Raw genomic sequence first — 14,360 nt, 5'->3', positions numbered from 1 at the left:
CAAGGTCTGCCAGTAAAGCAAGAGCCGAAGACGGATCCATGCCTTTCTCCACATAATATTGACCTCTCAGGGATTGCGGAACACTGCCGACAAAGCACTAAGTTTTTTTTTCGTACTTTTTTTCCCAAGCAGTCTACTCCGATCCCAGCCGGTGCGAATACTCAAGTGGACAGGCACACGATAGACCCGACCCGGCCATTACTCACGGTAAAAGCTGTTCACATACTCTTTGCTCTTGCAACCCCACGTAAAAGGCAATCCCGCTGTCTCACTCAACCGCATATCACCACCAGAAAGGCCTCCCCAATCGACCTCGACCATAGTGTGTGTGACACCGCCACACCGACCGACCGATAGCCATACCCCTCCATCGTGACCCCGCGCTGCGATTCGATTCGTCCAGACGGATCTGACAGTACCTTAGCCTGCCAAACCTCAGCAAGGTGCCGCAGCAACAGCAGCAACTCCTTTATAGTCGGCCGATTGCCCCTCCTCGAAATCCTTCTTTCCCTTTTTCTCCCCTTGTCGTCACACATCGACCGGTCTCATGGGGGATATGACAAACGACATCAAGCTCCTCAAGGGCAGCAGCCATGGGGAATTGTCCGAGAAGGTCGCTCAGCGGTATGAATCCTCCGTGGTATAGAGGAACGAAGCAAGCAGAAGCGGTCGCTGACGTAGGGTCGCGAATGTTGCAGACTGGGCATTCCCCTTGCGAAGACCATGAGGTAAGCTTTTGCCTCTATTCAAGACCTGGTGCCCTTCCGGCGCAGGCGCGACATTCTTTGGAGAACAAATCTAATTGACCGCTTCTTTGCGCCTTTACAGCTTGAACTACTCCAACCAAGAGACGAGGTTAGCGAACAATCCCTCGAACCCCGGCAGGCTCCGGTCGTTGAGTGGCATGTAAAGCTGACTTCTCTACTGTGTCACCGTTGGCGAGAGTGTCCGCGACGAAGATGTCTTCATCGTCCAGTCCAGCGAGCCCGGCAACATCAACGACGGGCTCATGGAGCTTCTCATCATGATCCACGCCTGCAGAACCGCGTCTGCCCGCCGAATCACCGCCGTCATCCGTCAGTCTGCCCTCCGAACGATCAATAGGGATGTCGCATTGTTGGGAAAGGACGTCCGCTGACTGGAGATACACACACAGCTTGCTTCCCTTACGCTAGACAGGACAAGAAGGACAAGAGTCGTGCTCCGATTAGCGCCAAGCTTGTCGCGAACATGCTGCAGGTTTCCGGCTGCGTAAGTCCTCCGAAATTCTTGAGGGGGAAGGAAAGAGAGACGAAGCACAGAGGGAGAGAGCATCTGAAGCTGACCTCATGGGCGCAAACACAGAACCACGTCATCACGATGGACCTTCACGCCTCGCAAATCCAGGGATTCTTCAACATCCCCGTCGACAACCTGTACGCCGAGCCGAGTGTCCTTCAGTGGATCAGACAGAACATGAACGTCGAGGACTGCGTCATCGTCAGTCCCGACGCGGGCGGCGCCAAGCGTGCCACCGGTATTGCCGATCGCCTGGAGACCGGCTTCGCCCTCATCCACAAGGAGCGCCCGCGCCCCAACGTTGTCGGCCGCATGATTCTCGTCGGAGACGTCACTGACAAGATTGCTATTCTGGTCGACGACATGGCTGACACTTGCGGCACCCTCGCCAAGTTCGTATAATCCTCGTGGCATGATGTTTTGGCACCACTAACAGTCGTCACAGGGCTGCGGAGACTCTCGAGACCGGCGGTGCGCGTGAAGGTACGTCATCTTTAGTATCCATAACGTGAAGAGCCATGCACTGACAGTGAACGAAAAAAAAAAACAGTCATCGCTATCGTCACCCATGGCGTCCTCAGCGGTAATGCCGTCGAGACGCTCAACAAGAGCTGCCTGTCCCGCGTCGTCGTCACCAACACGGTGCCCCTCGGCGACAAGATTGAGCGCTGCCCCAAGCTGCGCGTCATCGACATCAGCCAGGTCCTCGGCGAGGCCATCCGCCGCACCCACAACGGCGAGAGCGTCAGCTACCTCTTCAACCACGTTCCCGTCTAGAGAGGGGTTCCGTGATGAAGGGTTTAAGAGTTTCAGTAGCAATTCTAGCAGCAGCAGCAGCAATAGCCTCGAGGATTTTCACATGGCATATTGGGGGAGGGGTTTCCTTTTCCAAATTGGGGTGGGCGTACGGTACAAACGGGCATTTTGCGGGTTTCCTTTTTCAATCCGGCAGGAAGACCTGCTTTTAGAAAAAAGTTCGGCTTTACCGGCAGATTTAAAATAAAAGAACGAAATGGATTCTCTACGATAACGCTTACGCGTACATGTGATGTCGCTAATTTTCCATACATGAGGCGTGACATACCTTGGTTCTGCGGTCATTTGGCGGCGCAAAAGATTCACAGGGTCCGGTGGGTCTGCCTTGATACGAGCTCTAGACCAAACGTTGACAGCCCCCGCTCCGGAAGAGAACGAAAATCTAGACAGTCCAACCCCAGAATCTTGTGCCGGGCAGGGCTGAGATTTCTTAAGAGGCTCATAGGTACTCCAGTAGTGTCTTCCGGAGATGGATAATGAACATAAGAGTAACGATAGGCTGATTGGTAGGTGGACATATGGCACGAGCGAGTAAGGTATCGATCTTGTTTAACATCATAAAACAATTGCTGGTGGTATTTCGCGTGTCAAAAGGATGTGCATTTCCATTTTTGAATGCCCTATTACATTCATGATGTTGACTGAAAACTTGTTTCATGACATGAGTTCCCAGTGCCCCATTTCCCTTTTTCCACGCCAATGCAAGAAAACCAGAAGACCCGAGTAATCTTTCACTTTTTTCATGATTCCCAACGCAACACCGCCGCCATGACGACAAGTTTACTTGCGCATGGAAGAGGCACGGCGCTTGCGGAGCTCGGCCTTCTCGGTCTTGCGCTCGGCAACACGCTTGGCAAGGACCTGGGCGTATTCGTTCTGGATAGGGGGTTAGTATGACTTGAAGCATCAAGATAAGATGTATAATGGGCAAACGTACGGCCTCGTCCTTGACCTTCTCGGACTGGCGGCGCTTGAGGGCAATGCGGTGGCGCTTGTGCTGGAGACGCTGGGGGGTGACGAGTCTCTGGATCTTGGGAGCCTTGGTGTAAGGCTTCTTGCCCTCGCCCTTGGGCTGGACCTCGCGGCGAATGACGTACTTGCGGACCTATAAGTTGCAGCAAAGAATGCCTCATTAGCCACTTGCAAAGGGTATCTGTGATGTGTATAGCATTGGGATTAAAGCCCGACACATGCTCCCACCTCTTCCTTCTCTCTCCCTCTCTCGTTTTCTGATATATCTGGCGCACTTTCTCAAGGCATTCAACAGATATCGTCTGATGAAAGAAGTAGTTCGAAGGCAGAGGGGAAACACGGTCCCGTCTCTCACACTCTACCTGGTCCGCTCGACCCTCCGCCGCAGAACCAGGTAGGCGATGACGAAGTGGCTGTTGGAAGGGTGGACCGCAACAGGGAGCACACATACATCGTCATCCTTGGTGAGGCTGAAGAACTTGCGGATCTTGGTGGCACGCTTGGGACCGAGGCGCTTGGGGTGGACGACGTCGGTGAGGCCGGGGATGTCGGCCTCGCCCTGCTTGACGATGGAGAGGGCAAGGACGGAGAGGTCCATGCCGACGATGCAGCCGCGGACGGACTTGCGCTTGCGCTCACCGGTGCGGCGGGGGCGGTAGCAGGAGTGTCCCTCGGAGAGGAGGAGGCGGACACGGGTAGGGTGCATGACACCCTGCTTCATCGGGAAACCCTGCTTGTCGTTGCCTCCGGTGATGCGGAAGATGTAGCCCTTGAACTCGTCGCCGACGGAGTCACCGGGGACCTCAGCGCCCATGCGCTTCTCCATGAAGACGCGGAGCTTGCGCTCATCCTCAATGTCGATGAGCTTCTGGCTGCCATTGGCAGGGTAGGAGATGTTCAACTGTGGTCAAGAAAAATGGTCAGCAACCTTGAACGTGACTTTTCCACCCCCTCCGAATATTTCCAAATATTCGGCGCGGTGATCAGACCGCCAGCGATTTCGAACTCGACGTCGTTGATATGGCAATTCCATCGCGTTCGATTGTATCGCTCTCGTCTGTCGGGATATAGTGTTATCGTACCTTCATCTTGCCGGCGTTGGGTGGTGCAAGTGTTGTCGACTGCGGCTGGGCGTTGGGCGTGGATTGTTCAGTGGGAAGGAGGAAAAGCGGAAAGTTACTCTTGAATTTTCGAGAATGTGTGCGTCGCTAGAGCCCTGCTGCAAAAAAAATCCCTAGGCCAATCACAGGCCGCGGGAAGTTCTTTCGGTAAGTTTTTCCATGGGCCGTGCTTAGACAGCCCCGTGTCACGTGTCCATCCTGTTTAGGAAGGTACGCGGGCCGGGATACGTACCCCCACCACAGCCTCCGTTTTCTGGGCAGGTTCAGATGGACGACTCCACACTGTTGTAGCGTCGCGCTTCACGATTCGCGATCAAGACATCCGTATATCACGAATAAACGTCGTTGCTGTCACCCAGGCAATCTCCCAATTACGGCTCTGTATCATTTATATCGCCAATTAAATCAACACACGACATCTACTCTCGACAATGTCATCGGTCAAAATCTATCCTCCTAAGAAGGGCTCCTCAGCTTCAGAAAGCCCATTGCCCCCACTCATCAAGACACCCTCTGGACTTGCGCTGCTTGAGATGCAAGGAACTGTCAACGTGCCTCATTTCAATCCCGACGAGGAATCCAGCAAAAAGGAGCCCGAGATTTCCATTGGCAAAGTAACATTCCCTGACTATCACCCCGAAACGCAGGAAGAGGGCAGCACGGCCTGGATGAAGCGCGTCTTCCTCTATGTCGGCCAGCATCAGAGACTACAGGGCGAAGTTAAGAAGCTTCCGAAGGCCATGGCTATTATCCGGCGGAGGGGAGGTGCCACTACTGGCGATGAAGGAGAGGCTGAGGAGGAGCTCGAGATTGCTGAGATCGTCAAGTACAAGATCATGTTTGGGAACCGACCAGAGCCCGTTGGTACGGAAAACACATAAGAGACGTCTTCGTTATCGACGGTTCGAGGCCACCGGAGCGATCTTTGAAGAATGACACCCACACCGACGAGGCTAGTCATGATGTGGTGAGAGGGCAATTGTTGCCAAGGACGATAGCGGTTGCGGCGTTCATCCTGTCGTGTTGCTACGATTCCGGACCAGGAGAACTATGACTGGCACGGCAGATCCCTTGCCGTCTATATTTCCGTGACGCTTGTTCATTGCGGCGGCTCCGGTGCCATCATAGCCGGTCATCAAACGTAAGACTGGTATGCCACCTTGGTCAGTCTGTGGCAGATCACCTTTGACTCATGAAGCTCTCAGCAAAGGTCGCCAACCTCACATTCATCCCCGCTACATCTTGGTCAGCGTGATCATCAGGGACGCATCTCTTAAGCTCATGTGTCTTTGCGACAGAATGACAACTACGGCTCACAAATCATACTGCTGCGGTTCGAGGCATTGGTAGGCTGCGGTCAAAGCGACGAATGAGACGCGCATCAGCTTCCCCGGATCTTCGGCAATTGCATCTTTCTGAGCAACATCATTCGAGTGCCGCATTTATCACTGGTTGTTTGAATAAGTCACGTTGGCTCAAGTAGCATCAATGATTCGAACGTGTCGACTTCTTCTGCCTAAGTACCTTGGTTGGCGGTGCTTCATGGTAGTTATTCTCATAATCAGCACCAGTTGTTTGCTTGTTGGATAAGTCACAACAGGTAACTGGCGCTTGGTCTACCAGTCTGCGAATTTCTTGGTCGTTACCCGTCTCATCCATTGGGTTGCGTGCTTGTTGGTCTCCTTTAGAGATGCAAGTCAACACGGATCGCTCTGATCGCAATTTAGTCGGAAGAATGAGACCCTACTTGCATTTAGGCATCTCTCCTTCAGAACCGCATAGTCAAAAGTCCCTGTGTCATCAAGCAATGAGGCGATGAAGGATTTTGGAATGAGACGAACAACCGAACAGAATGTAATTCGCTGCCGCGAGGTTGTGAGGCGACGGCCCGTCGCAACAAACACCTCCAAACATGCGTCGGCAAACAGACAATTTATTCCAAGGCATGATTTTATTGGTCTCGCTATTCGCTTCCGGAAGCATTGCGCAGCAGGCTTAGTCGCCCTGTCAACTTTACTCTGGTTTGAGTTCAATTATGAGGGACTCCGCGGGTCATACAAACCAGGCTGACTGAAGTGGGTATCAACGCTAGTGTTACTATGCCCATTGTCTTCGTCACTGTCGATGAGCTTTCTTCACATCGATGACCAGTTCAATTTCTAACACACATGCGTTCCAAGCAACCTCATCCCATTCTGGCACCATCGCCTTCAACAAGTGTCATGGATAGCCTCGGCTCTCGCCGAATGCTCGGCCAAATCAATGGACTTAATGGCGGCCTCGACAATATTCGTGGAGGTCGAGGTTGTTCTGACAGTCAGGGATTCTCCACGCCTCCGCACCGGCCGTGAGGGGACTCTGGAGACTACCCGAGGAGGCTATTAGGATAAATGCTCACAATCCAACTCTAATTTAACCGCAGACAGCCTGATTGAACGGTTCCCCATTCTGCCCCAGCAAAAGATGGGGAAGGTCATGCCAGGGACGATCCCTGAAAGCCGCTAATTGAGAGCACCATTGGTTCTATCCAACCGCGACCACCGCGTCTTTGGTTCTCACCGGAATGAGCTCCTCTTCCAGCGCACTTGTCCCGGTACCCACATCACGGGACTTGACCTTTGAATCCCGAAGCCCTTCTCTCTTCCAACCAACGCCGTGTCACCTAGGCTTGCAGGTCTTGGGACCAAGGCGCCGGTACATGGTCAAGCCGGGTTCCTATCCCTTAGAGGGCGTCACCCCACGGCGGTAGTCCTTGCTAGCTTAGTAGCTCGGCACTGTTGCATTGGATGATCTGGAGATTGCTCTCGTCCGTTCGCCTGGAAATTTGGGGTAATCATGGGGAAACGGAATCGCATCGGGGGCCGGATCTTGCATATATGAATTGCGTCGCCCTCGTTATGGAGTGTTCCTATTGATCTCACCCTCGTCCACGCCGGCCTCGGTCTTCCAAGATAGGTCCTCTCGTTTCTCGCTCAAGTTTCATTGTTACCAGACGGTCAAGATGCATATCCAATCACTCACCGTTCCCCTCCTGGCGGCGTCCTTGCCCCTAGCCTCGGCTCAGCTTGACTACTACGCGAAGAAAGCAGGCTTGCTGTACTTTGGTGCTGCAACTGACTCCCCAGGACAGCGCGAGCGCGCTGGTCTGGAGGCATCCTACGAGCAGTACGACGCCATCCTCGATGATATCAACGAGTTTGGCCAAACAACCCCGACAAATGGGCAAAAGGTTGGTGTTGAAATGACAGCTTGTTAGTAAAGGATTCAAGTTAACGTCTCACTTAGTGGCTTTTCACCGAGCCCTCGCCGGGTGTTTTCAACTTCACAGAGGGCGATATCGTGACCTCCATCGCCGAAGAGAACGGCCAGATCCTCCGTTGCCACGCCCTTGTCTGGCACAGCCAGCTCGCCCCCTGGGTTGAGAATACAACATGGACGCCCGAAGAGCTCACCGAGGTGATTGTCAGACACATTCACGAGGTTGCTGGCCACTACAAAGGCAAGTGCTACGCCTGGGACGTCGTCAATGAGGCTCTTAACGAGGACGGCACATATCGCGAGTCCGTTTTCTACAACGTTCTCGGCGAGGAGTACCTTAAGTTAGCCTTCCGCACCGCGGCCGAGGTCGATCCGGCGGCGAAGCTGTACTACAACGACTACAACCTCGAGTCGGTCGGTCCCAAAAGCGAGGGCGCCAAGCGCATCGTGAAGCTGCTCCAGGACGACGGCATCAAGGTTGACGGCATTGGCATGCAAGCTCACCTCGTAGCTGATAGGGCGCCTAGCCTCGACCAGCAAGTCGAGGTCATTCGCAGCTACGCCGAGCTCGGAGTCGAGGTTGCCCTCACAGAGCTGGATGTCCGTGTCGAGCTCCCGGTAAATGAGACAAACCTGGCGTGGCAAAAGGAGGCGTATAAGAACGTAGGTTTACCCAGTCACCCACCCCATCTTCGGATGCATTCAAGACGCTAACTAATTCGGCTGTAGTCTACCAGTGCCTGCCTTCAAGTAGCGGCTTGCATTGGCATCACGATCTGGGATTTCTACGACCCCTTCAGCTGGGTTCCCGCCGTCTTCCCGGGTGAAGGTGCTGCCCTTCTCTGGTTTGAGGACTTCAGCAAGCACCCGGCCTATGATGGCGTTCTCGAGGCATTGAAGAACACGACTGCGGCTCCCTGTAGAAGGAGGCGGTCCTTGGGGTCTGGCAAGAGCAAGAAGCTGTTTTAGTTAGTTATATAGGCGAAGGGGTGTCGGGTGAGCTTTGTAACAAGCGTTATTGTCGAAAGCTTAGCTGGAGCAAAGCAATGAAGGCAAGAGTCGGTTAGGTACGCACTTAGCATAGCGTTCTTGGCATCAGCAACGGCTAACTCCGCCATAATGACAAGCCTTATCAGCTTTGAGAAATCAGAATGCCGTGTTTAATCTGATGTGGACAATATCCAGTAAGAAAACATCTTAATTCAGTCCATGTGGTGGCTTTCCCCCGGCTTTACAGGCGCAAAAGATCGACCTCAAGGGGGTCAGGTTTTCGAGAGAAACTCCACGATGCGATGTACTTTCGAACCATGCGGCACACGCAATGTGCCCCAGGCACGCATTCAACTCAATATGGTAATTTCGATACGACAACGGCGATGCAATTAATTCAGCCCACACTTTGTGGACATTTCAATCACCCGCCTGGGTCAATTGACTCCGATCGCCTTAGTCTTACATCAACAACAAGCCAACAGATCCAGCTCCGTACTGTTAAGTGCCAGCTACTCTTATCATTGTGTCAGAGAGCTCTTGGGCAGGGGCACAAGTTTATTTTTCATGTTTCTTATTTATTTTGTTCATGTAACACCTTCGCGGGCTATGGGAAAAGGACTGCCCCTATGTGCTCTTGGCTCACATCGTCAGACAGTTGAGGGTCCTCTTCAAATAAGGTCTCGGGCCGAAGATGGATCTCGCCGCTCGCACTCCGCATATATAATTGAGCCTTGAAGCCGCGTACTTCGTGGCCGTTAAAGTTCTTTTGTCGTCCACTCACAAATTCAACGTTGAATTGTTGTATCCTCGTCGTCTCCGGTGGTAGGCCCGGATATTTAGGATGTACCCCTGGCGTAACCCGACCGTCCATGTTCAATTCCAACCCGTGTTCTATTTCGATGATTCTCCGAGCCAGAGCGCACATGCCGTCCCTATCCCACAAGTTCTCTCGGGGCGCGGCGAGAAGTTTGAGAAGACGCAGGGCCTCTAGTCGGCAACCCAGGTCCCTACACCGCTGTGCGCAGAAGAAGAGCGGCGCGATAAAGCCCATTTCGAAGGCGGGGGCCGTTATAATTCCTGTGCTGTTTTGTTCGGCGGCGGCTTGCGCTGTCTCCTCGACGACTTTGCGGAACTCGTCGAGGAAGTCATCGTAGCCCATCTCGGAACGTACGAAGGCGTTGTTCAACCAGATCAGACAGATCCGATATCTCGCTAGAGCGAATGCGCGCGCGAAGCCCGAGATTTTGGATGTCGTTTGCCCCCGTCTGGCTTCGAGGTCTGTGAACATGCCGTACCACTTATTTAGTTGGTTTAAGACTGTGTCCTGTTCCTCTAGGAGTTCTGACGGTACTGGAACATCTTTCTTTTGTCCTACGCGATATGTGTCACCGCGGCGGATAGTTTGTAAGGCTTGGTTGAAAACGTCGTCAATCATGGCTTCGGCTTCGGAGAAGGTATTGAAAAAGTCCGGTATTGGGCATCTCGAAATGCTCAGATCGAGCATATCCGATGGTCCGCTCCCAAAGAAGAAGGGCAACGCGCTCAATCTTCGAAACAATGGCGTGAGGTATTGCCTCACCCACTTGTACGAGGTAGAGTCGGAGCTGGCGAGTATGGCAGTGCCGTGAGCGCAGTGACGGAGGGCAGTCTCCCGGTTGGACTGCAGGAATTCTATGCAAATGAAGAGGAGACAAACCAGCAGCACCAGCCCCTGGTTCTCCATGACGGTCAATTGGTTAATTGCGGCGTTGTAGTGACGCAAAGCGAGGGCGTTATCCTGGATCTGCTCGCTCCCCACGTCAAAGGGGCTACCCTGAGCCCCGGTGACGCCCTCGTACAGCGAGCTGATGGCGAAGATGGAATGCCTCACCGCGGGCTCGTACCGGCTGAATTGAATGACAAGATGCGTCCAGAAGTAAGGGTCGGTGGCGCCGGGCAGGTTCGGCCCAACAATTTCACAAAAGAAGTGCAGCGCCCTGCTCTCCTGTCTGGTGATGCTCGGGAACATGCTCTGGGCCCTGAGCAGCCGGGGCTGATCTAATTCGGCGGCTTGGGCCGGGTCCACGTAGCCATCGCATGTACGGCCGGTGCTGGAGCACCGTATACACTCTGGCTTGGCCTCGTCACACTTGACTTTTCGGACCCTGCTCCGGTGGTGGTGATTGTTAATAAGGAATGCAAACCTTGCCGCATGGAAGGGGGGGTATGAATCTATGCGGGGTGCCTACTTGCAGGTAATACAGCCGGTCCTTGTCTTGCGACTGCCTTTGCGGGCCATCCTACGATGTGCGGAAAAGAGAAGACGACCTGTGCGATCTCGCTCCTCGACGACGGAAGCCGATTGAAAACGAGATGTGTTCCTCTTCTAGTTCCTTCCCCTCATTTGACTTAGGCAGCGAGCTGTTTGACGTGAGTCGGGAGCTGAAGGTTGAGGCTAAGCAATGCCAATGTAGTAGTTCTAACAGAAAGTTCCGCGAACCAGTCGACAAGAATGAACCAATCAGCAGAACGCATACAAGACATGCCTGTTCTTGGCGACGTTGCGCACAAACGTAAACGGTGCGAATGGCCCTATTCGGAAGGGTGCGGTGGTATCCTGGAGAGTGCTGGCGCTCCGGCCTCACCTTATCGCAAATAAGGTGAAGGAGAAGAGTGCTGGTGTGGGACTTCCAGGGATAAGTACGAACTCGCCAACGATGTCACCCCTGGAACTTTTGGGGCACAGTAATGAATTTTGAGTGGCAAGATTTCTGACCGGGTTTGGGTATTGGGAGGGTATCGTTCGCCAAGAATGATCGACCAACGAAATAATCTGAATCTTTGTAGGAAGTACGCATTTGGTTGGCAACTTCAGCCCTACCGCTGAAGACTCGTGTTCTCGAAAGGAGGTGGACAAAGGACACGGTTGAGATGCCCTTACCGGCACCGCATGCAGGCGGCGTAGCGAGGTATTTAGCGTAGAATCAGCTGCCAAATGTACCGGCTGCAATGCGAATGAGTGAATTAACTAGATGCAGCAGGTCTCAGAAAATTTGAAATGGCCATCAATCCTCTTTGTGATCTTCTTTCAACGTCTCGATTTTTACCAAGAGGTGATCGCAGGCGAGACAGCCCATAAACTCGTTTGGGGACGATTTTTTATTTGGTTGAGATGTACGGAGTAGATTCAGTTCTTTCGACTGAATAAAGGGTGAGACTCGAAGGACCTGGGACAACAAGAAAGCGAACCGCAAACTTTGACGGCTCTAGACCTCGAGTGCGTTTACACATGTATAATACCTCAAATACCCATCAATATGCAGGCTTAGATAGACACGAGCTCTCTTAAATTTCCGGCGAACAACACCTTTCCGAACGGGCAAGGTACATTTATAAGGGAGTCCGGGTTAGTTGAATTTGAGCTACCAAGCCTGTAGCAGTGATTTGAAGGATTTCCTTGTCCCAACGGCAGGAAAGCAAAGAAATATCGAGTGCTTAGTCGTGTCTGGGACAGTTTCCAGATTACATCGAAAGAGGTATCATTACGTGCTCCTATATAAACCATAAACTTTTGTTCTCGTTTTATTCCTCCTCCTCATCCTTCCCCCTGAAGATGGTTATGCCGATGCCTCAAGCTGGCCAGGCTTCACGCGTCCCAGACCATCCTTTCCGTAGTAGTCCATGGGATACACCCCTTTACCCCAATCATCGCGCACCTCTAGCGCAACCAAGGCCTCGTACGGCGTCAACAGCGGCCGCGGGAAAGCGTAGCCCCAATCGATGCTCAACCGCGGGCACGCGACCTGCACCCAGCACTCGACGTCGCTCATCATGGCTAGCTTGCCCGGGAAGATCTCGCTGAGCAGCAAGTTCACCCACGGAATGCCGCGGTCCTTGAGCCGCTTCTCGATGAGGCCCATGGTGTGCGGGTTCCCCTGGCGGCCGAGCGAGCCCAGGATGAGACCCCACTTCTTGGCCGTCTTGGCCGTCCGGATGGCCGTCCGGCGCAGGTCCTGCATCTCGTCGTGGCCGTACGTCTCGCGCGTCAGCTTGCGCGAGTACGGGTCGTAGCGGTAGGCCGGGATGGTTGGGTTGTGGATCATGATGCTCTCGAGATGGAAGCGGCCGTCGCCGAGGTAGAGGATCATGTCGACCTTGTCGTCGTCGTGGAGCTGCGGGCTCGTGCAGCCGAGGATCTCGCCCTTGCTCAGGGGCGCGATCTGCGGGACGAGGACCTTGAAGCCGGCCTTTTCGAGGGTGCCGCGCACGCCGTGGATGGTGGCGTTGAACTGGATGGTGCCGACGACGGCGACGGTCTTGCCCGAGGCGAAGTTGCGCTCGAGCGAGGCCAAGAGGTGGGAGGTGTCGATGCTGATGTCGACAAAGACGTAGAGGGTCTTGATCTTTGTCACGTCGACGGGGATGAGGCAGCTGTGGGCGTAGTGGACGAGGAGGTCGCAGCCCATGGCGCGGGCGGTGTAGTCGTCGATGCAGCAGGCGCCGTAGGTGACGTCGCCCATGATGAGGGTCTCGATGCCGGGGCAGAACTCGGTGAGGATGTCGGAGATGGTGGTGGCGAAGAGGAGCAGACCCTCGGGCATCTGCAGAGCGACCTTCTTGGCGCCCGAGGAGCGGATGCGATGGATGGTTTTGGGAATCTCGAAGCTGTAGTTGAAGGGGAGGATAGAGATGGCGGACTTGAGTGCCGGATCATTGAGAATCTCAGGGGGTACTTGGTTCAGGAGACGCGGACCTCTTCTAGGTTGTGCGACTATGAGAGGTGAGAATGAGAATGATTATGCTGTTGCTTCTCATATAAGGCGTCGTGCGTGCTCACCTTGGATGGACTTGCTGTCCTCGATAGACCCGTTGGGGCTTCCATTCTTGGCCGCAGTCTCGGCTGCTGTTCTCCTTCCGACGAAGCGCTTCTTTGGTTGCTTCAAGACTGGCTGAGCCGCAGCCTCCTCCTGGCGATGAGCCTCTTCAATATCGGCGGCGATGCCCAAGTCGGTTTGCGCCCGATCTTCCTCCATGGCTGAGACACTTATTCTGCTTCGGCTTGCACTTCAAGTAGGGGTCCGCTTTACAGCAAATTTGATGTTTTTGTGACAGGGGGCTCTCATATGAAGCCAAAAATCATCAGACAAGAAAAAGGCTACTTTTAGTACAGGGCTGTCTGTCGTACCGTGAGTAAGTGAGTCTCGTTGAATTTGCCCCGCGATCTGGTGCTGTTGCCCCGCGAAAAATTCAGTTAGAAGAATGATACGATAAGATGGTGGGCTAAAAGGGTACATGCAGGTAGTGAGGTGGCCGAACGTCCTCACGCCTATTGGCTATAGCTCACATGTGGATTCTCACTGGCTTTCGGTGAGCTCATAAGTCTTGAGAACTCTGAGAACTCACCTGAGAACTCATTCTCACATTATGAAACCATTCCACCAGCTAGATATTTTATTTCAGTTCTCATGACTAATCGGTGTTGCGAAAGGTATGTCTGAGTCCAGTCTTTCTCAACTACCTCAAGCAACAGAGGCATATATGCATCCCTCGCAGAGCATTTCGAAGTGTGTAAAGAAAATGGAAATCATTATTCGAAGAGTTCATTGTCCTCGTACGAAAGAAAAGGTATGTTTTTGAAAATGTCTCTCCACCAATGTCGAATCGACAGCGAAGAGTGTATCAGATCAACAAACGTAAAAATGACGGGAGATATCTTGAATATTGCAGCATCCTTGCCTTACCTTACCCCGCTGCATCCCACCATCAGATAAGGTAAGCGGTAGCAGGCCCACCCGTCGACGCAACGAATGATGCCTCCTCTCCCACTCCCGTCCGACGTCCAACCCATCCAAGAAACCATTATAGCTTGCATGAAAGATCGCCAACCTTTCACACCCTACAGTCCTCACGAAAATCATCCGAACGGCTTCATCTGCTCTGCCA

At 53.4% G+C, this 14,360-nt stretch overlaps 6 protein-coding genes across 6 annotated transcripts; 3 read left to right on the top strand and 3 right to left on the bottom strand.

The window, feature by feature from the left end:
- Positions 1-547: 547 nt before the first annotated feature.
- CCOS01_03281 (ribose-phosphate diphosphokinase) lies at positions 548-2,055 on the top strand (the record flags this gene model as incomplete). Its single annotated transcript, XM_060451467.1, has 7 exons — positions 548-640; positions 829-855; positions 944-1,076; positions 1,157-1,251; positions 1,345-1,670; positions 1,724-1,761; positions 1,829-2,055. The coding sequence occupies 7 exons, from the start codon at positions 548-550 to the stop codon at positions 2,053-2,055; spliced, it is 939 nt and encodes a 312-aa protein (XP_060317732.1).
- Positions 2,056-2,874: 819 nt separating this feature from the next.
- Positions 2,875-4,154, bottom strand: CCOS01_03280 (ribosomal protein S6e; the record flags this gene model as incomplete). The annotated part of the gene is made up of 4 exons (XM_060451466.1): positions 2,875-2,970; positions 3,032-3,199; positions 3,518-3,967; positions 4,149-4,154. The coding sequence occupies 4 exons, from the start codon at positions 4,152-4,154 to the stop codon at positions 2,875-2,877; spliced, it is 720 nt and encodes a 239-aa protein (XP_060317731.1).
- Positions 4,155-4,618: 464 nt separating this feature from the next.
- CCOS01_03279 (Ctf8) lies at positions 4,619-5,068 on the top strand (the record flags this gene model as incomplete). Its single annotated transcript, XM_060451465.1, has 1 exon — positions 4,619-5,068. One exon carries the CDS (start codon positions 4,619-4,621, stop codon positions 5,066-5,068), a length of 450 nt encoding a protein of 149 aa, XP_060317730.1.
- Positions 5,069-7,188: 2,120 nt separating this feature from the next.
- CCOS01_03278 (glycosyl hydrolase family 10) lies at positions 7,189-8,414 on the top strand (the record flags this gene model as incomplete). The annotated part of the gene is made up of 3 exons (XM_060451464.1): positions 7,189-7,416; positions 7,473-8,108; positions 8,175-8,414. 3 exons carry the CDS (start codon positions 7,189-7,191, stop codon positions 8,412-8,414), a joined length of 1,104 nt encoding a protein of 367 aa, XP_060317729.1.
- A 628-nt stretch (positions 8,415-9,042) lies between these two features.
- Positions 9,043-10,716, bottom strand: CCOS01_03277 (uncharacterized protein; the record flags this gene model as incomplete). The annotated part of the gene is made up of 2 exons (XM_060451463.1): positions 9,043-10,582; positions 10,667-10,716. 2 exons carry the CDS (start codon positions 10,714-10,716, stop codon positions 9,043-9,045), a joined length of 1,590 nt encoding a protein of 529 aa, XP_060317728.1.
- A 1,318-nt stretch (positions 10,717-12,034) lies between these two features.
- On the bottom strand, positions 12,035-13,450 carry CCOS01_03276 (diphthamide biosynthesis protein 1; the record flags this gene model as incomplete). The annotated part of the gene is made up of 2 exons (XM_060451462.1): positions 12,035-13,188; positions 13,255-13,450. The coding sequence occupies 2 exons, from the start codon at positions 13,448-13,450 to the stop codon at positions 12,035-12,037; spliced, it is 1,350 nt and encodes a 449-aa protein (XP_060317727.1).
- Between the last annotated feature and the right edge of the window lie 910 nt (positions 13,451-14,360).

The sequence above is a fragment of the Colletotrichum costaricense genome (genome assembly GCF_030867565.1).
Source record: "Colletotrichum costaricense strain IMI 309622 chromosome Unknown Scaffold_3.1, whole genome shotgun sequence".
NCBI lineage: Eukaryota > Fungi > Ascomycota > Sordariomycetes > Glomerellales > Glomerellaceae > Colletotrichum > Colletotrichum costaricense.
The sequence above is the reverse complement of the archived record's forward strand: the minus strand, read 5'-3'. Positions and strand labels throughout refer to the sequence as shown.